Source organism: Equus caballus, chromosome 7 (assembly GCF_041296265.1).
Source record: "Equus caballus isolate H_3958 breed thoroughbred chromosome 7, TB-T2T, whole genome shotgun sequence".
Taxonomy (NCBI): Eukaryota; Metazoa; Chordata; class Mammalia; order Perissodactyla; family Equidae; genus Equus; species Equus caballus.
This window is the reverse complement of record NC_091690.1, coordinates 3,576,050-3,597,201: the sequence shown is the minus strand read 5'-3', so window position 1 is coordinate 3,597,201 and position 21,152 is coordinate 3,576,050. Positions and strand designations below refer to the sequence as shown.

The window sequence follows — 21,152 nt, the reverse complement described above, 5'->3', positions numbered from 1 at the left end:
CATACCCTGTAATGTACGTGTGTAAAGCCCACAATCCAAAGGTTTTTATATATTCCGAGTTGTGCAACCAGCACCACAATCTATTCCAGAACATTCCATCACTCCCAAAAGAAGCCCGGTCTCCATTAGCATACACCCCCCCCCCCAGCCCCTGGCACCCACAAGCCCACTCTTTGTCTGTGGATCTGCCTGTTTGGGACGTTTCGCGTCCATGGGATCACACGCCGTGTGTCCTTCTGTGTCTGCTTCTCTCCCTGAGCATCGTGTGTTCAGGTCCGTCCACATGCGGCTGTGTCAGGGCCTCGCTCCTCGTCACGGCCGAATGGGTGGGAGGCACGGAAAGGTCAGTTTCCTCTTCCTTGGCTCAGTTCTCTACTTTCAACAACGCGTGTTCCTCGCTGGTGGACGGACCTGGAGAGGGCCTGGCCCCTCCTCGAGGCTGTAAACCCTTGGCCACCCTGTCCCCAGAACCACGCCTCCTCCTCTGGGGGCCTCGGGCCCCTCGGGGACTCCGGGGGTCTCCGGCCCCTCGGGGACTCCGGGGGTCTCCACCCGCCCCAGCCCCCAGGCTTGGGTTCTGATTCGCCATGTGGGAGCCCCGCTATTCACGGCCATGAGGCAGCGGTGGGCGGTTTCCCCGGCGACCTCAGCTCCGGGTGGAGGCCCAGCCCCGCGCTCCCCACAGTCCGGGAGCCTGGGACGCGACGGCCTTCACCACGGGGCCCTGGTGCCGGGGCCGAGGTCCAGCGACCGCGCGGCGTCTGCACGAAGAAGCGGCCGTGCTCTGATGAGTGGGCGTTCGCAGGAGCCGCTGGGCGCAGGGCTCGAGCGCGACGCCACCGGCCCAAGGATGCCAGCCCACCTAGGGCATCGCGCACTCCAGCCATGAGGATGTGGGTGCCAGCCCCCTCCCAGTCCTGAATGGGCACCACCAATCCGTGACAGGGGTGACGAGCCCGTTGGTAACGAATCCGGATTCCTCGGGGGAAGTCGCCTCTCTAATGTCTAGTTCCTGACGGTCCTCACAGAGGAGACGACCCACGCTCTGCGGGGCCTCACCCCACAGCCCTTCCTGTCGGCCCCGCTTCCCCTCCCGGGGTGATGCTGATGAAACCCACAGCCCCCTGAGGGGGTGGCCCGTCACGCTGGGTTTCATGGCTCTGACGACATCTGCCATCTGTCGTGCTGAAGCAATTTCTAACCCCGAGGCTGTGGGCCACAGCCAAGCAAACCACCTTTCATTTAGGAAACGGTGGCACGCAGACAAGCAGTCCCAAACCTGCTGCCCTGGAGCCGCCCTGGAGCTGGAGTCTGGAAAGAACCTGAACGGAGCTGACGGACCCTCCCGATCGGAGGTCACAGTGTGCAGCTGCCCCTCCACTGCCCAGAGAGAGGAGGGCTCAACATGGGGGGTCAGCTAGACCAGCGGGTCTCCCCTGGGCCGATCTGGTCCCCAGGGCACATCTGTGGCTGTCACACTGGGGGGTCTCCTGGCATCGAGTGGGTGGGACCAGGGATGCTGCTCAACCTCCTACAGCACCCAGGACGGCCCCCAGAGATGACCCGGCCCCGCCAGCAGTGCCAAGGGGTGGGACCCTGGACTGGACCACAGAGCCTAAGGGACGGGGATGCTGGCCCAGCGCAGAGTGGCCATGCACAGGGCTCCCCCACACCACTCCCACTTCACACCTGAGACGGCTCTGAGAAAGCGCACCCCTTTCACACATGGGAACATTCGGGGTCATCCACAGGCAGCCGGCCACGTGGAGGGCAGGCCCGGTGTCCCCAGGCACCGAGGACGGGGACACGAGACCGTCACCGCAGGCCAGGCAGCCACAGGCCCTCCTCCCGCACAGACGGGTAACGAGGGCAGCTGGCGAAGTGGGTCAGAGAAGAAAACCCCCAGGAGCGCACGGCACCTCAACCTGCCGGTGAACGCAGAGACGCGGAGGGCAGGCCGGCGACCTGCTAATCGCGGGGGGAGGCTGCTGCGTCTGAGCAGCGTGGAGAGGGCAGGAGAAGGCTGACCTCCAGCCGCCTCCTTCGGGTGGACGGGCCCCGGGGAGCTCCTCGAGGGGCTCCTGCCGTGGAAGATGGGATTTCTCTGGGATTTGGGGTCAGGAGGAGCCGGGGAGCCCCTCCGGCCGGCAGGGACCTGGGCCCGAGGGCTGGGCCTCCTGCCCACAGTGGGGGGCCAGCGATGCTCTGATCAGTGGCATTTGGCCCACCAGGCAGCTGCAGCTACCAGCACTCTCATAGGCCCACCCGGAGCTCGGAGGCTGCAGCCGTGGCTCTGGGTGTGGAGGCAGCGCTGGGCCAGCCTGATGGATGAGCAGCCCCTCTGATGCCAGAGACCCCGGGGCTGCGAAAGGGCGAGGGAGGTGACCACTCAGCCCTAACCTGCCGGAGCCAGGCTGGCAGGAGAGGCTGGTGCCCACCACACCACGGAGTCCCCAGACCAGGGGCCGAGGAGCTGACTTCCAGTTCTGCAGGCCGGCGCCCTCTGCAGCAGCTACTCAACTGCCACTGCAGGCAAAGCGCCAGACAGCCGTCAACAAACGGGGGGCTGTGCACCAATAAAACTTTATTTACAAACGTGAAATCTGAGCTTCATCTAGTTGTCACGTTTCATCCTCTCCTGATTTTTTCCCCCAACTCTTTAGAAACGTGAAATCACTCTCCGTCCACAGAGCAGACAACCATCGCCCGCCTGCCAGATTCAGCCTGTGGGCCCCAGTGTGTTGACCACGTTCCAGAAGGAGAAAGAACAAGGACACTGAGTTCACGCGGGCCAGCCAGGCGCAAGAGGCTGGCATTGAACGTGTCGGCACAGAGACAGATCGACAGAAAAGGGGCAACAGGGGGGCTTCCCGGGAGCCTGAACAACGTAAGGAACCAGCAAGTAAAAAGTCTACAGTCCGGGAAGTGGGAGCTCTCCCCCGGGTCATGTTCTGATGAAGGTGCTAGAAGGAACAGATCCAAACACAGCCAACGCGACAGCTCAGGCTACAGGGAGAAGCCCTGCTCTGCAGGGAAGGGGCCCTGGGACCCCCCCATCTGCCCTTTGTTCCCCACGATCTGGCAGGAGCTGGCAGAGCCAAAGCTGCAGCCCCATTTACCACTAAACAGCCAGGAGCTGAGACCCCAGGATCGCCACAAATGGACGCCCCGTGGCCAGCGGCTGCCCCCTGCCAAACCCCTCGCCCTCCCGCTGCAGGTCCGGGCAGCCGGGGTGGCTCTGAGGGGGCCCCGCATGGCACCTGGCCGCGCGCCCTGGCCCCGGCTCGCTCAGAGGCCGTGCACCACCGGCTCAGCAATTTCACGATACGCCGCACAGCACTGTGAGCGTGGACCCAATTTCAGGCCGTGCCTCCCAGGCGCCACTTGTCGGGGACACATGGCTGCACCCCAAACGGCTCTTCAGATCCAGGCTGTCCCACGGCCCCCCCGCAGTGTCAGCTCTGGCGCATCCAGGACAAGCCCAGGCTGCGCTTACGACTCCATCGCGCTCCTGCCACTCGCAGCCCTGGCGCACGCAGTCCCCTGGAACCCTCTGGGCTTTGTAGGGTAACGCAAATAAAACCGCACAGCCAGGGCACGGAGCTCCTCTGAGATCAGAAAGAAAATCCACGTCACTCCTCTTTCAGTGAAGCCAGAGTCGCCTCCAAAAGCCACCCAGCCCGGCGTTCTGAGCCGAGCGGAAAAGCCCAGCGCGTCCACATCCTGCCTGTCGGGTCTCCTGGCTACACAGCTCGTTCCCGTCTCTAAGCTGCACTGAAACAGCGAAGCTACAGGGACAGGTAATTAGACAAATCTTAACCAGGTGGTCCAGACCAGCGCCACCAGGTAGACACACCGCAGGCCGCCCGCGTGACCTTCCCTTCTCCAGGCGCCACGTTCAAAAAGAGAAAAGAAACAGCTAGCAGTCACTTTAGTAACGTGCTGGTTAACCCAAAGCATCCGTCTATGCAGCCAACAGAAACGACCTCCCTGTGAGACGGCACGAGTTCTCCACGTTTCAGACCCTCGGCACATCTCCGCTGCATCCCGCATGAGGCCGCGGCCCTGTCCGACCCTCACGCCTGGACCCTCCGCTGCCCGGGTCTGAGGTCCAGAGAACGCTGAGCGGAGCAGGGTTTGGGGTCTGTGCTTCCGCCCCGTCACCCCACCTCCGATCTGCTGAGCACCCCCGCATGCACCCCGATCCTGGGAGGAACCCCGAGGCCCTGACTCGGCGGCTGGTGGAGGCGCCTCGTTATCACACTGCACTGTTCCACGCGCTCCGGAGCCAAAGCGAGATGCCATGAGCGGCCAGGCCGTCCTCGCAGAGGAAAAGTCGCAGAGGCCCCTGCATCAGCCAGCTGGCAAGAGCTCACAGTTCGCCTGTGGCAGGGGGTCCGGTGCCAACAGCCACAGTTGGCCTGCAGGGAGGGCCTGGGCCCGGCACAGGGAAGGGGGGACCTGCAGCCCCAACAGCACCCCCATGCCGCGATTCCTGGCTCCACCGTCCCCCGTCCTGGGGGCCTGGAGTCACGACCCCTGTGTCCACCCCGTCACGGGGACCTCCAAAGCCCCCTGGGGCCCCGGAGTGGAGACAGCTGGGCAGACGCGACCCTTCCTGCCCCAGAGGCTCCCGCAGACGCGCCATCAAGGCCTCGCCACCCTCCAGCTGTCAATCAAAACCATGCGAACGGGGGAGCAGGTTGAGGGAGGCTGAGAACAAGCTCTCGGTCCAGATGTCGACTCTGTGGGCCAACGACCGGCCCTCTGAGGACAGGACGAGCACACGCCGGAAGGACCACTCGAGGCGTCTTCAGGGGCCTCCGAGATGGCCAAGGCGGCAAGGCCCTCAGACAAGCCCGCGGTCGGCTCCTGCCAGGGTCCTCCAGGAGAGGGGATGGGCTGCCACACGGCCACCCAACTGCCCACGCCTCCTCCCGGTCCTGCAGGCGAGGACGTCCTGGGACAAGGTCGCGGAGGATCCCAGACACGGACCCTGATGGCGTCGGGCCCGTCTGAGCACGCAGGCTGGGGACGCCCCGCCAGCCCCCCGCGGCGGCACTCACCTGCGTGGCCACCTTGCCATAGTCGATCCAGCGCAGGGTGGCGAAGTTGGTGGACTCGGCGCAGTTGAACCCGTGGTTGAAGCCGGCGTGGTAGCCGTAGGGAAAGGTGATCATGAACTCGCCGGCCTCCTGCGTGATCTGGGGGGAGAGGGCGGTGAGAGCCAGGCCGGGCGGAAGAGCGGGGCCACCCGCCCCTGCAGCACCTGGCCCAGGGCAGGACAGGCCGACAGCCACGGCCACCAGGAGCCACCGATGGGCACAGCAGGGGGACGTGGGCTCTGGGACTCCTCAGCAAATGCAGGGACCCCACCGCAAAAGGGGGTTCCCCTGACCCCGCAGGCCCCGGGCTGTCCCCACGTGGTTACAAAGCAGGTACGGCCGTGGCCAGGACATCGGTTCCGCCAGCAGCCGCTGCCCAGTGACGCCCAGTTGGCCCCTGAGGCGATGGCCACAGCGTCACAGGGACATGCAGACGAGAAGGGGCCTGTGGGACCCCTCGTCCAGGCGCTCCCCTGTGCAGTGAGGGAGGGCCCCCACTTTGAAGGGAGACAGCCGTGTGGCACCTCCCGCCCGCTGTGAGATGCTTCCACTGGCAGAGGGGCGGCCGGTGCTGGGGGCGGCTGCAGAGACCCCGAGCACAGGACGGGGCGCACAGCTCAGCATCCCGTCCTCGCGGGAGAAAGGGACGTGCAGTCGCACACACAAACGTCCCAGAAGGTGGCCCATCACCTCGCCATCAGACACACATAGACTGTTCATTATTTCCCAAGAGGGGCTCCTCCCGGGTGAGGCCAGAGACCGAAGGAACACGTCAGCGTGTCAGGAGGACACGACGTCCAGGTCAGGACTCTACACAACGAGCTGACGCTTCCAGACCTGTTCAAGGTGGTCTGGACGACCTGGTCTGGCCTCCAAACAGAGACCCCACCCAGGAGCCAGGAGTGAGTGACAGGTGTGGGGCCCACAATGACCACAGCCCGAGGCTTCCAGAACCGCCATGGTCTGGAGGAGAAGGTGGGGGCTCCAGCCTCATCCCCGGGGCTCCCCCTCACTCCAGGGAGGGGACGAGTCCCATGGCCACACTGACCACCCACCCCTGGCTCTACTGCCGAGCCAGCAAGCGCTCCGAGAGACCGCTCTCCAAAGACGGGCCGCAAGCAACAGCGGCCGCTGCTCCCGCTCGCTCTGTCCAGGGACGCGGCAGGTGGGGCTGCTGGTCCAATTTGCAGACGTGGAAACTGAGGCTGGTAGCACGGAGTGACTCTGAAGTGCAACGGGCCCGTCTTTTCCTTAGCTGAACACACAGGTCACAGGTCGTCTGCAGCTCTGAGTGGCACACAGGCCACGTGACCACCGTGCCAAACAGGGCGGACCTCACGGCGCCTGCGCAGCCCCTGCCACCAGCACCCCCCACGCACCTCTGCCCCTGAGGACACGCTTCCTCCCGGGGTTTCACACACACGGATTCACACGTCCGGGCTCCTGTCTGCTCTCTTGCTCGCACGTCTTCGAGACCGTCCACCGGCTGTGCACATCAGTGCTCCATGCCTTTTCCTCCCCGAAGGGAACTCGGCTGCGCAGACGTGTCACCACTCACGAATCCCTGCTCCTGGCAGCATGGTGGACCACGCGTCTGCATCTCTCCAGAGACACAGACACGGCCAGGCTCCGCGGGGCGCAGGCGGGGGCCGTCGGCGTTTCCAGAAGGGCCGAGCGGTTTCCTGCACCCACTGGTGGGGGGGAGAGCGCTCCCACTGCCTCCTCCTCGCTGTCGGGGGCACACCACGGCCCCCGTGTCCTGGCAGCTCCTGCCTTTTGTGAAGCGTCTGCTGGAAGCCGCTGCTCCTATTTAGCGGTCATTCGTTTTTTGACCATGGGAGCTCTCGGGCCGGCTCATCTTCGGTCCCCCAGAGAGAGGAGCAGAGATCGCTGGATCATCTACATAACCAACGAGGACTCAGACCCCGGGGGGAGGGAGACCTCCCGAAGCCAAGCGCAGAGTCAAAAATCAATCAAAACTGACACGGACTGGAGAACAGCCAGCCCTTAGGAACACCGAGCTCTTTTCCTCCGCACGTAATGAATTGCACCAATCAAGGGAAGTCAGTGTGCATTAAGTTGTATCTTCAAATTCCCGGCCAAGTGACAGCCGCGTGCGGGCAGTGAAGCGGGCAGCAGGGGCTGGGCGGGGGAGGACACCGAGTGTCCCCAAGGCCACGGCAGCCGCCGTCCACAACAAGGATTCCCTGGGCCGCCTCCACTGCAGGACTTGGAGCTTTGTGAAATGGGGCAAATAAAATTAAGATTTGGGGAGTTTTTAAAAAACACCTATTACTGACTTTCTCATCATGTCTGAACTGACCCGGAAAGGGCGACCTCCACCTTCCTCCAATGCCAACCGGCTTGCAGGCACGAGGGTGCCACGAGCTCAGAGCCTGGGGACGCGGCAGGGGCCCCGGGACACCGATCCTGAGACCCAGGGCGGGGGGAGGTGGTGCACCTCCAGCCCAGGTTGGGGCCGACTTCACGGCCTGGGTGCCCGGCCCGACCCCGTCCATAGGTCAAGGCCACGAACAGAAGATGCACTGAGTTCGGACGACAAGAAGATTAGGTTCCTGTCGGAAAATCTTCACTCTCGGCTTCACTTCGAGTCTGTCCTCCACGTCGGTCATCGCTCATCGGTGAGAAGGCTCCTGGGAGGTCGGACAGGCCACGCAGCCGAGGAACAAGCAGGGGAGGGGCCACCAGCCGACGCCAGTCACGGGAGAGCCGGACTCGGTTCCTCGGCGAGCTCTCGCGGAACAAACGAGGAAGTCGATGGCGGATTAGAGAAGTACACGCTGTTAATGATCAAACAGCTCTGCTATCGACCTGCCTCTCCTTCCAGAAGGAAGTTCCGTTAGAGACGGATAAGTGGGGGGCGGGGCGTCACTCCTTGAAGGCCGCAGGGACGCAGCTGGGGGTCCACGCCGACGCCCGACGGGCCGCATCTGGAGCCGGGGCTGGTGGGGCCGGGGACGCAGGGAGCTGCTCTCTGCCGGCTGACAAGGCCTCACCCCGACGCCTCGGGGGAACCGCTGCCTGGCCCAGTGGGAGGGGCGGCCCCCCATCCAGGGCATCCACCTCGGCAGCCCCTCTGAGCCAGGAGGCCGCCACCTTCAGGTGTCGTGCCGCAGTGGACGTCGTGCACAAACCGCAGTGCCACGTGGACGCGGATGCAGGCGAGGCGGCGCCCGCAGCAGCCTCCTCCCGCCGCACCCTCTGCGGGAGGTGCCGCTCGGGGAACGTTCAAGACGCCCTGGGGAGCAAGTGCTTCTGCTCCGTGAGCATGGCCGGGATCCGTCTGCGGGGTGCCTGGGGACACGCGGTGTTCAGGCCGGAAGTCAGGGACAAGAGGACACCGCGGACACCGGCGCTCTCAGAGCAGACCCTCCTGCTGCTGTGAAGAGCACGCTGCAGCCGCCAGGAAGCCCGGGGCCACGCCGCTCACTGATGCCGAGGCCGCGGGCGCCTTGATTGAAGTGTCAGAAGCCATTTCTGGCCTGCTGAGCTCGCTGGAGAGCCAGTTGCCAGGCTCTGATAGGAGAAGCTGCTCCTACACCTCACAGGTCGCTCCTCTGGGGAAAACCCCAGAAAGGGGTCCCAAGGACCTCCTCTACCTCCCCCATCAGTGCTGGGGGTCTGCTCGGGCCTGTCTGGGAGGCCCCCTCCCCATCTTTGGTCCCCAGGGTCTTCCCGAGCCTGTCCAGGAGGCCCCCTCCCCGTCATCGGCACCCGGGGTCTGCTGGGGCCTGTCTGGAAGGTGCCGGGCACGTGCCTCTCGCCCAGACTGACTGGGGGACACAGGCCTGGGCTTTCCTCAGGAGTCTAGGAGGCTTGTCCTCAGGGAAGGAACGGTCCGCAGTGGACAAGGGCTGGCCCGACCCCCACCAGGTGCCCCGCGAGCCCTGCCCCCAGGGTCCTGGCGTCGTCTGGCCCCCGACCGGCACGGCTTCCGCTGCGGGAGGACGGCAGAGCAGCGCTGGAGCAGCAAACCAAGCGAGCTCATAGGCGCGGGATGCGAGGGCCACACGGCTCATCTCTAACAGGGACTCGCTCTTTCAGGGGACACAGCCAGGGCCGAGGGCAGGGCTGGGGTCAGGGGCGAAGTGCTGGGGGGACCAGGCTCCCACGGGGAGGAGGGGCCTGCGGGGTCTTCAGCGGCTTCCCGGGAAGTCGGCAGGAGCTCCGGCCCCAGCCCCGCCCCACATGGGGCAGAGGCTGCATGTGGGTTTGGGACGGGGCCCAGGGGGAATGAGGCCCCTGGGCTGTCCCCTCTCCACCTCACCCCCACCACAGAAGAGCTGGAGGCCGACTGCCCAGCACATGTGGCGCTCCCCCAGCTTGCCACTGTTCCAGAACCTTCTCCATGGTGAGGAAGCCGGTGTCCTGGAGCACTGTGGCTCCCGGGCCCAGGAGCCCCCCTCGAGCAGCCCCCACGTACCCGGCTGAAGGGGATGCCGTACTTCTTGAGGATGATGGGCGAGATGAGAGTCATCTTGTGCCGCAGGAAGGCATCGCAGCCCTGGGAGCTCCCGGGGAAGAACCCTAGAGCAGAGAGGAGGTGGCGTCAGGGGGCAGCGCTGTCCTCCACCAGGCCTCGGCCCCGTGGGCTCTGCTGCCGGGGGGCCATGGTAATGCCCTCCAGCCCCTCTCTTAGCGAGGCGGGAGGGAGGACGGGCAGGGCCGTCTGTGCGACGGCGTGCACGCGCACGGCACACTTGCCCTCACAGACGGGGCAGGCAGCACGGAGATGCCCGCTGAGCTCCCCAACAAACCCACCGCGCTGCGTCCACACAGCCCGGGCGGCACGAGCACAGCCGGACGGGCCAGAGCTGGCACTCCAGGAGCAGACAAGGTGCCCCCCAACACACAGGCAGGTCCTTTGTGGCCCCAAGTGTGTCTGCAGGGGAGACGGAGGCTGTGGGCTCCCCTGGGGCCCTGCTCTCGGCCGTTTGCACACGGTCCCCACGGGCCCCAGTGGGGACAGGGGCTTGGCCGCCAACTGACCCACCCGTGGCCCCCAGACCCTCAGGGACACAGCAGAGCAGCCCGAGCCCAGCCCGCGTCCACAGCCCCCACCCCGCACGCTCTGTCCCGAGCCAGGGGTCTGAGTTCCCGTCTGAGGACGCTTTCTGCCTGCAAGGTCACTAGATTACTACTCTAAAGTCACGTTCGTAGATGGACGGAATGCTGACCGTCGGCTCCACCTGCCCAGAGGCTGCTGGACACAGTTGAAGGACATTCTCAAATCTCTCAACGGCCGACACTCAGGTCAATGACACTCGCGGCTCGTGGGCAAAGGGACACAGGCCCTGGGTTCTGCCCGGCCTCACCCCAAACCTCACGGGGGCAGCAAAGAAGGGCTGCCGTGTGGACCCCGTGAGGGCGGGAGGCGCCAGCGCAGCAGCGGGTGCCCCCGGGTGTCCCCTCCCTCCAGGGCTGCCCCCAGGCCCGGCGGCTAAGAACCCTCTGGAAGTCGACTCAGACCTCAGGCACCGGCCTTCAGGCCAGTTCACACCCTTGGTGGTTAAAGAGGGCACAATCACATGTGTGCACACGTGTGTCCGCGTGTGCAAGCACACAGCCCCATCCACATGCCAACTTGGGGTGGGAGCTCAAGCGCGAGAAAACGTGGCAAGTTCTGGAAAGCGCGAGGGCGGACAACCCGGCACCTCCCTCCACTGGAAGCGCTTCCGTCAGTCATGGCGCGGCCGGGCCGTTCCTCTACCGCGCGGTTGGAGTGGCTCTCGTTACAACCCTAATAAAGACGCCTCCCAGTGACCAGCACCAGCGACGCCAGCACATTAATGCTTCTCCGTGGGCGCCGCCACCTCCCAGCGAGGCCACGTGGAGTCGCTATTCATTTTCCATCTTACTCGACACTCACGCCACCCATCTCAATAATGCAGCCCTCGGCGCACGCTCCAAAAAGGCTCGCAAGGGACACCGAGGGGACAGCGACTCACCTGCCCGAACCTCCCGTCCTCCCTCTGGAAGGAGAGCAGCCCGAGCAACAGGCCCGGCCTCCCCACCAACACCGCCACCACCCAACCTCCTCCAGGGCTGACAGCCCAGCACGTCCCTGAATTCAGGGGACGGCTCCACCCCACCGAGGAGGGACTTCCTGAGTCCATGTGTTTCAAGAAGTCAGGACAGGTGGCCTCCCAGCTCCCTGGCTCTTCTTCTCCCAGCCCCGGCCACCAAGCCCCGACACATGCCCGAGAGCGAGCCAGCCGTCCAGGTCCCCGGTCAGAGGTGACAAGGGCCACAGGGCCCTGGCTCGGGGAGCACAGGCCGAGGTCCAGGGAGAGGGCAGTGGCACCATCTGTGGTCGGCGGGGGGCCCCGTGGGATCCTGTGTCCAGCTTCTCTAGTTGGCGCTCAGCTCATCCAAAACTGAGCTTTTCCCGTAGAAAAGGTCTCCCGAGCGGGAGCAGACCGGGCGTGGCTGACAGCAAAGTTCCTCTGGGACGTGCAGAGTGGAGACGGCGCTGGCGAGGGCCGGCGAGGCCACAGACGCAGTCACCAGAGAGTGTCCACGCCGGCCGCACAGCGGCGTCCTGTTCCGTGCCGTTCCAGGTGTGGGAGGCTGAACAGCTGCCCCCATGCGGGGTCCACATCCTGATCTCCAGAACCTGTCATCACGCCCCTTCTGTGGCGAAAGGGACTTTGGGGATAGGACTAAGCTAAGGCCCGAGACGGGGTGGTCCTGGTTCCCCGTGTGGGCACAGCATCATCCCAGGGGTCCCTGTGAGAGGCGGGCAGAGGGAGACGGGCTCCAGCGGAGGGAAGGCCATGTGACCATGGAGAGGAGAGGAGAGTGATACGGCCATGAGCCACGGGGCGCGGAAGCCTCTAGAAGCCAGACAAGGCAGGAGGCCAGCCCTGCCCAGGCCGGATTTTAGCCCCAAAGGCTCATTTTGGACTTCTGACCTCCAGATCTGTAAGAAAATTAATCTGTGGGGCTTTTTAACTAAGACTTTATTTATTTATGTATTTATTTTTAGGAAGACCAGCCCTGAGCTAACATCTGCTGCCAATCCTCCTCTTTTTGGCTGAGGAAGACTGGCCCTGAGCTCACATCTGTGCCCATCTTCCTCTACTTTATATGTGGGACGCCTACCACAGCATGGCTTGCCAAGCGGGGCCGTGTCCGCACCTGGGATCCGAACCAGTGAATCCCGGGCTGCCCAACTAGAATGTGCGAACTTAACTGCTGCGCTGCCGGGCCGGCCCCAGGACTTTTTTTTAAAGAGCTGTTCAAGGTTGACAGCCAAACTAAGAGCATCTATGTTGGTTTAAGCCATTGAATTTGGGGTAATTTGTTCCAACAGCAACAGGAAACTAACACAATAGGGAAAGAGGTTTCTTAACTTGTATTTTAAAATGAAAATCCGCATTTCAAATTCGGATTTAAAAAACACAATGGGAAAACATTTTCATTTGGTTTTAACTTGGAGCGTCGTGGTAAGTGGCCTCGGTCTCTGCGAGGACCGTGTGGGGCCACGGGACCCCGGCCGTGAGCAGAGCGCTCTGAGTGCAGGACGCGGCTGCTCCCAAGGACAGGCTCCTGCTCTGACAGAAACGTCAGCATGACCGCAACGCCCTCCGCCCAGCCTGGGCGCCCACCGCCCACCCTCTCGAGCCCCTCGGTTCTTGGGATCACCGCAGGCACCTGCTGAAGACACGCACAGCTCCAAGTGCAGCCGGGACAGGAGGCCCGCTTTTCCAGAAAGATCCACCGTTCCCATCTCCAAAATCAAACGCCAGCAGGAAGGGGAACAACGCACGGCATGGGCGATGTCTGTTGAGGTGCAAGGAGGGCACAGAGGATGGCGGCCAGCAGGCAGGGAGCGTGCCCAATGTGGAGCGATACTTCTGGAAGATTCCATGACTGCCTGGGGCCGGGGCTGCCTGCCGCTGCCGCTTGGAGGGTCGGATGATCAGAAGGCCCTGCACTGCCCGAGTGACCCCAGAACAACGGGGTCCCCCCAGAGCACCTGGGGGCTGCCTGCAAGGGAGGGGCCGGCAGAGTGAGGCCAGGCCATTCCGACCAGCGAGTCTTGTAATGTTTTCCAGGCACTTACGGCCATGTGACGTCAGGAGACGCAAGCTTCTGCTGGGACAGAGAGCCAGGGCTGTGACAGGGAGCGATGGGGGGCCCCTGCCAGCCCCATGGTCAGGGTCAGGGGCCTCGGCACCCAGGCATCCGGCTTGTCTCTAAGAGTCGCCCACCCAAGGGGTCACGGCCCCCTCTCCGGACACATCTTGGGACCCTCTCTGACAAATTCCTCAGCCCAAGAGGCCCCAGCAAGGGTCTGAAGGCAGGTGGTGAGACAGTGGCTGCTGGAGGGGGTCGTCCACTGAGGGGCCCATGCAAGCCGGACCCCGGCAGGGACCTGCTAACTGGACTTCTGAGCGTCCAGACTAAAGGAGGCTTTAGGACTCAGAAAAGCATGCGACACAGAGCCAGGCCCTGGGAGGCGGAGCGAACACGGCTGCCCTCCTGGGTCACGTCCAAGAACCTGCGCCGGGAAACTGCAAACCCAGAGCGTTTAGCAGCGGCATCGTTGAAGGGACAAGCCCCGGATGGAGCGGGGGACCGCGATCTGGCCGCGGAGTGAAGGCGGTGACATCTTCCTGCACATCGCTGCTCCCAGAGATCAAAACCCAGACAGAGCGGAACCCGGAGGATGAGGCCGCCCCCGCCCACCCTACCCAGGCCCCGGGCTCCGGTCCCGCCTGCGGGCGCAGACACCTACCAATGGCCAGCCGCTCCAGGCGCTTGCCGTGCTCCGGCGGGATGGCGTACCTACAAGAGAAGGAGGCACATGAGAGGCGAGATGGAGCGGGCCCCGCACCTCCGCGGGTCCCTGGGGTCGGGCCGTGCACAGAGCAGCACAGAACTGCTGCAGTGGTCAGCACAGCGAGGGGGCCGGTGGGAGGAGTCCCACCCGGAAGGGAGGAGGAGAGGTCCGGACTCGGCAGGTCGTGACCCCTGCAGAACGCCAGGAGCAGACACTCCAGGTTACACAGCAGTAAACCTTGATGAGCCTTTAAAACCAAAAAATACAATAAAAAGCACTGGATTGGACGTGTGGTGGGGGGGTGCCCCCAGATTTGAGAACAGGAAGGACCCCAGCTTCCTGCCTCCCAGCCCCAGGAGCCGACAAGGAGAGAAGCTTCAGGAAGCAGAAAAATTTCATCTATCACCCACTTGGTAAGTTTCAGTTTTACAGGTTTTACATTTGAAAGATTATGGAGGCTCCGTCATAAATAAAAAAGATCTAAGGTGAAAGTTTGCAAACAGATGAAGTGCCAGCCGCCAATGCTGAGTGTGGAAGCTGGCGCGGCGGGCGCCTGGGACTCCTGCCCGGCGGGGATGGCCTGGAGGCGGGCCAGGACGCCCCAGCCCACCCAAGGGGACTCGGCAAAATGAGAACCTCGATCTCCAAGCAGAGGCGGGGCCTGAATGACACACAGCGCGGGGGGCGTCCATCTCAAGGAGGAGGGGACAGTGGCGGAACTCTTAGAGACGCCCGAGCGCCGTCTCGGAGGATCCCCAGGACAGGGGGCCTCAGCCAGGGAGGTCCTACCCCCGGGGACAGCGGGCGACGTCTGGGGACATCTGTGGCTGTCACACTGGGGGGGGCTCCTGGCATCAGGTGGGTGGGGCCAGGGATGCTGCTCAAACCCCACAGCGCCCAGGACGCCCCCAGAGATGACCCGGCCGATGTCCCAGTGCCGAGGGGGAGGGACTCTGCTCCAGATAATGATGGGCATTTCTCACATTCTAGAAGGAGTCAGATGTGAGGACGCAGCGTAGGCCGCCCCTCCTCCCACACGGCGCGGGAAGCAGGACGTGGAACAACCTGGAACAGAAGCCGGGCCAGCCCCTGGCGCCGGGTGTCCGTCCAGGCAGAGGTTTATCAGCAGCTTTTAATACAATTAAGGGGGGGGGGCTGGCAGGAGATAAGGCGAACACCGTGTCGCCTCTAATCGAACAGGATAAAAACAATTAACTCCTGGGCACGCTCCGGGGCCTGGAGGCGGGGGCCAGAGCACCTTCGACTCTGCTGTCCTCGGAGAACTTGCCATCGTCTGGACAAAGACGAGGTCACTCTGACACAGCCTGTATCACTCACGTAAAGGGGACAGAAGCTAAGCCCCATCCAGAGCTTGTCTGTGGGATTAGCGCCCCCCAACCGGGGAAGGGAGCACCGTTCCTCCCGGGCAGACGCGGGGCCTGGAAGGCCCTGATTTACGGCTCCCAGGCTGTGATGATTAATGCAACACCCCAGCCGACAACGCTGCTTTCACTTAATTACCGCCTGTAATTGGGAGTTGTAAAGATAAGATTAATTGAATCTGGTGGATGTTAAAAGTTTAATACGTTGGAACGCGGCTCCTCTGTTATCGGAGAGCACAGACGGCGGGACGCGGGGCTGAGCGCTCGGAGCGCGGTCCCTGGAGAGATTAGGAAGGACTCCTGGCCGGAAGCCGACAGCCACCGGGATTTCTGGACTCCACGTCCTAGCGCGAGCTGCGCCCGCCCTGCCCGGAACAACGCGACAGCCTCGGGGTGCCGAGAAGCCCCAACGCCGACCACATGGACCCCAGCGTACCCCTGGGACTCGGCAAACAGACCCTCGGCTTTCCAGGGAAGGCGGGCAGAACCAGGACGCACAGACTTAACGACAGGTGCTGGCGAGGTCCGGCCACCGAAGGAGGAAAGGAGGGCGCTAAAGGCCACGTGTGCACAGTTATTAAAGGGCCCCCAGTTCTGCTGGCCCCCCGTGGGTGGGGAAACTCAGGCCAGCGGGCCGCAGGCCCCACGGAGCCCCCTCCCGGCTCCACGGCCTCGGGTGCCCAGGCAAGGCGGGGCTGGAGGCCAGGGGAGCTGATGGGAGCTGGCTTCCCAACGCCACAGGAGTAAAGCCCCCCAGCCCCGTGGACCCCAGAGCAGAGCGTCTCAGGGTCTCCACCAGGCCCCTAGGAGCCCGCGCATCCCTGGCTGTTGGGGTCAGCTGTGGAGAAAACGCAGACAAGAGAGAGAAGGAAGAGCAGCTGTGTGGGGGCGCCCGTCTGCCCGCCCCCTCAGGCGGGCACATCTCTGATAACCAGCGAGTGAGGTCCCGGCCGCAAGACAGACTCAGTTCCACGGTCACGACATAGGGGTCCCCGGAGCTCCGCCCCCATCCCAAGGTCAAACCTCAGCGAAAATCCACCCGCTCTGCCCCCAGCGACCCGGGCGGCCTCTCTCTGGACGTGGCGGCCCGGCCCCAGGCGGCAGAGGCTCCAGCCTGGCTTCCCTGGACAGACGGCCTCCCGGGCACGTGGCCCGGCCTGTTCCGGGTGCTCGTCTGCCTCGCGACTGGACCAGGGTGACGTCCCCAGAACAGGACGGCGGTGGCCCTGCCCTGGCCCCTCTCCATCCCCCAGCTCACCATCTGCTTTCCCAGTGAGCGACCCTCTCCAGCGAGGCTGGTCCCGATGGCCACACACATCGGCTCCCACGCCGTCCTCTTGGTACAGTAGCCCCACTGCCCCCTGCATGGCTGGCCTCGTCAACACGCTCCTCCCCAGGGCCGGGCTGCGTCCGGCTGGCCCTCCTGGGTGGTCCACTCCCTCCAGGCCAGTGGCAGGGGCGCGGAGGGCCTGCAGCCCAGCGCACAAGACACAGCTCAAGAATCTGGAGACACCAGGGAACAGGGAACGGGTGGAGCGACTTCCAGAACCTGGGGAGCCGTGGGGGGCAGAACAGACCAGGGGCTTCAGACGGCAGAGCCAGGAATGGGGGGCAGCGCGGGGCAGCCCCAGGGGATGCTGCAGGGGGACGGGCCGCCAGGGGAGCCGGCTGCAAACCAGCGGCCGAGGGCAGGCACGGAGGGCACCTCTGAGGGGACCGCAGAGAGCCCTGACTCTGTGCCTCTCCAGACCGGAGTGGCCCCTCCTGAACTCTCCCCACAGCACCCCCGCTGCATCTTTATCTGCATACTTTAAAAGCCCCTCCCCACTTTCTGCTTTTGAGCATTTTACACAAAGTACTTCTGGACAACGCTAAACCAGAAAGTCATGGCACAGAGGCGGGCAGCCAGCCCAGGTGACCCCACAGAGGCTGCGGCAGACGCGACAGGCTCCATAACCGGGTTTAATGTCGCGGAATCGCCGAGGAGGCCGACAGGGACAAGTTCGGGCACCGTCTCCAGAAGCCCTTTCTGGAAAGGCTGCAGACCTCGGGGCCTCGGGGAGAACGTCACACGTCGCCAGATGAGTCTAATCCAGGGGGGAGGCGACGGGGGGGACAGGACGGGGAACGGGCCTCACGGGTGGGGACACGGACAAGGCCACGCTGGATAGGAAACAACTACAGTCCAGCGGTCTCACTGTCCACACGACCGGAGGGAACATGCTTCAGGCCGTGTGACGGGGCAGCCGGAACAAAGCCCCCACCACACTCCAGAGGACGTGGCCTTCGGGTCTGGCAGATGGGGCGGGCAGCCTGGGGCAGGGGGGAGGGGTGGGTCCCCAGCCCACAATGCCCCTGGGCCGCTTCTTTCACACTTTGAGGGCTCAGCTGTAGTGAGTGCACCCCCTTCCCATAGAGGCAGAGCTGAACCTGCACACCTGCCTCTGGGCCACCTGCCCCGGGGCCGGGTCCTGAGCCCCAGCAGTCCGTCTGAGACCTCCGGCGAGGGACAAGCGTGCAAGCTGCCTGCCGGGAACCCACCGGGAGAGCCGGAGGGCGGCCATCCTGCCAGGTCCCTGAGGCAGGCCTGAGTCCAGGCTGGCGGCAGAGCCCCCTTGGGGACACCGCGAGGCCCCGGACATCAGGAGGCTGCCGCCCACGCAGGTCACGACAGAGAACGTGGGACTGCTGAAGCCCCTCCGGGGCTGTGACGCCAGGTGGAGGCCACACGGAACTCGCCCTCTGCGGCAGGGCTGCTGGCCTCGGCCGGGGGACAGGACGCTCCTATTTCACCGGAAGGCCCCCTGTCCGCGAGGGGGATGCTATTAATAGTGTCATTTTCTTGGTGTTTTGTTTATCCCCCTGGAATGGTTTGATGGATGCGAACAATTATCAGACTATAAAAGCCAGCAAATGTGCTATTTTCTATCGCTCTAAATCATCAAACAAATAAAGTGTGAAACAGCATTTTTGAATATAATTTTCCCCTCTAATGGTTTAGAATTATTATCAAGAACAATGAAAATAAATAAGCAAACGCCTCGTGAGTTAAAAATTAAATGAGTGTGTCAGGAAGAGGAACACAGACCATCTTGGAGAGCAGAGACCTGCCCAGGGGCCGTTAGTCACGACGATGACAGGCAACAGGCCTTGGGGCCTTGCGGGCACCCGGCCAGCCTCTCGGTGTAGACTTCAGCCGTCCCCGTCCCCTTGGCCCGAGGATTGGGCGCCTGGGGCCACCTCTCGGCGGATGACGTGATGCGCCTTCGTCCCTAAGTGCCCAGCCTGACCCTCCGCAGCCCCAGGGTCCTGTGTCACTGCTGTGGGACGGCCACGAGGCCTCAGAAAGGAGGCGGGGGGGGGGGGTCGGCTGGAGCCAGTGCCCGCCCCCTCCTGGCCTCTGCCCTCCTCTCCCGGGCCGTGGACGGCAATGCCAGGGGGGCTGTGGTGTCTCAGACCAGCAAGAAAACCCACAGTCATGGGGCCAATTCTCAGGCCGAGGAACGAGTGACTCTGGTGGAGGTAACCCCACCCAGCCCCGGGCCCCTCGTTTGCTTGCACCTGTGGCCACCCTGGCTGCTGGCCCCACTACTGGTGGTCTGAGCCCCCTGCGAGGAGGGCGGCATTTCCATGGTAACGAGGCCCCCCAGCACCCCCTCCCACCTGCTGTCAGGACACTGGGGCCGAGCCCTCAAACGGGGGCCCTCCACTCCCCAACTGCCCATCCCTGAGAGGCGCCCTCTGCCCGGAGCCGTCTTGCTCAGAATTGGGGCTGCGATGCAATAACACTGACTTCATCTTTCCCCCTGAAAACTCTGCTGGGGGACAAAGGTACTTGGAACTTCCCCCACCGCCCAGCCTGATGGCTTCCGCCCAAAGGGGGCCCAGCAATGGCGAGCAGGCCCGCCCCGCCCCCGCTCTCTGCCGGGGATCGCGTGCCAAGCGCAGGGTCCAACGGAGCCCTCTGGAAATGTCAGTCCAGCCGCATGGTGCGGGCGAGGAAGTTAATTTCACAGTGTCTGCACAAGGCCGGGCAGATGGCCCCTCGCCGTTTAACGCGCTATAATTATGGAGACGGGAACAGGGAGGCAGGGTCCGCCGAGCGCCAGGACCAGGTGCCGAGTCGGAGGCGCCCAGCAGGAGCAGCGGCCGCACAGCCCAGGAGGCCAGGCAGCCCCAACAGCAGCGGCCGCGCCAGGCCCCGCGGGCAGGGCGTGCAGACGAGCCAGGACCACCGCGATCCCCAAACACAAGCCCCACGCGGCACGCGGCCCTCGCCCTCTCCAGCCGCGTGTCACGGCGACGGTGCCAGCCGCTGCCCCGTGGTCGGGACGGCCGAGCAGGATAGCCCGTCACAGAGCTGGCTTCCCGCAGCTGCCGTGCTGGCGAGGTGCCGTCTGAGCCGGTGAGAGGCGAGCGGGGCCAGGGTGGCAGGGCAGAGGGCCGGGGCCCAGTCACTGCAGTCACCTGAGCCGAGGACGCTGCGACAAGCATGTCCACTTCACCTACCAAGACCCCCAGCACTGTGGAGACTCCACGTCAGGGTTCTGCGTGCGGCACGGAGGTCACACCTCGACAAAGCCGTCAGAGGGCCTGGCCCTGAGGACGCGGCTGCTGAGCTCAGCGGACAGACGCCCTCGGCCCTGCAGCGTCTCTGGGCTTCAACCAAGGCGTCCACTGGGTTAACATGAGCCCCGTCAGAGGCACCAGAAACCCAAGACAGCAAGCTGCAGACGCCCCTCCGGAAAAGGCACCAGGCCCTGGTGGTTTTACTGAGGGTCCTTCACGCTGCAGTGCCAGGGCCCAGCTACACCCACGGTGGCCGAGCATGTGGGGGGACCAGAGGTCGCTGAACGTGCATATAATGAATGTGGAGTATTTGTGAATGAATGAATGAATAGGAAACCCTGTTACCGACACAGGACAAGGACACACAGGAAGATGACAGGTTGCTCTCAAACAGCTGCAAAAGTTTCAGATCAAATAGCAATTCAGGTGCAGAAGGGTATTCAGAGACAAAGAAGGGCTTATCCCCAGGGTTGCAAAGACAGTCCGACAAATAAAAATCTACAGAAAATGCCAAACCACTCAGTATAAAAATTCCTAGCCTCAGGGGCTGGCCCGGTGGCACAGTGGTCAAGTTCACGCTCTCCACTTCAGTGGCCCAGGGTTCGTGGGTTCAGATCCCAGGTGCAGACTTACACACAACTTGTCAAGCCATGCTGTGGCAGGCATCCCACATAAAATAGAGGAAGATGGCCACAGATGTCAGCTCAGGGCCAATCTTCCTCAAGCAAAAAAAAAAAAAAAAACTTCCTAGCCTGTAGGACCAGGAGAGACCTTCCCATGGCTGCACTTCATGGGGACGCAGAAGAGGCTTTCCAGAAAGTCGGGCACAAGGCAAGCTGCCCATTGTCACAGCCACTCACCAGACGCATTGAAGACAGCAGCCAGGGGACTAAGTCAAGAAAAAGATTCACGGGGAGTAATCAGAACGGAAGAGGCCGATTTTTTTCTTTTCAAGCGACGTAACCTTCTCCTTGGGAAAACGAAGAGAACCAGACACTGAATGGCCCAGCAAGGGGACAGAACAGAAGACCCGTGTGGAGAGCCAGGCTCCTCTGCACCAGAGAGACCGGACAAGCCGCTTGGGAGCCCCGTCCTGTGTCGGGTTTAGAGGCAGGAAACCCCCCACGAACGAGGGCATACGTACACCTGGGCGTGTCTGCCATGGACGGAGTCACAGCCTCTGACCCCCGAGACTGACGCCTCCACCAGGAGCGGGGGACGCACACGCGCATCAGGAGCCCCCTCCCCTGCAACCAAGACGAGGCAGCGTGGCTGAGCCGTGACGGT

General features: G+C 63.6%; 1 protein-coding gene across 9 annotated transcripts in view; it reads right to left on the bottom strand.

Annotated features, from left to right (window-relative positions):
• Nucleotides 1-21,152, bottom strand: part of KDM4B (lysine demethylase 4B) — a 117,362-nt gene that overhangs the window by 35,293 nt on the left and 60,917 nt on the right. For 6 of the 9 annotated variants that reach the window (XR_011440383.1, XM_070272545.1, XM_023644483.2 and 3 more), the window contains exons 7-9: nucleotides 13,870-13,919; nucleotides 9,550-9,653; nucleotides 5,067-5,204 (exon numbers count right to left, since the gene is read on the bottom strand). Coding sequence is in view for 6 of the 9 variants with exons in the window: in XM_070272545.1 (XP_070128646.1) it covers nucleotides 5,067-5,204; nucleotides 9,550-9,653; nucleotides 13,870-13,919 (292 nt within the window). In the remaining 3 variants the exon portion in view is untranslated. Of the gene's footprint in view, nucleotides 1-5,066; nucleotides 5,205-9,549; nucleotides 9,654-12,468; nucleotides 12,912-13,869; nucleotides 13,920-21,152 lie in introns of those variants that run through there. The other 3 variants (XR_002808997.2, XR_002808996.2, XM_023644486.2) reach the window with 2 other exon arrangements.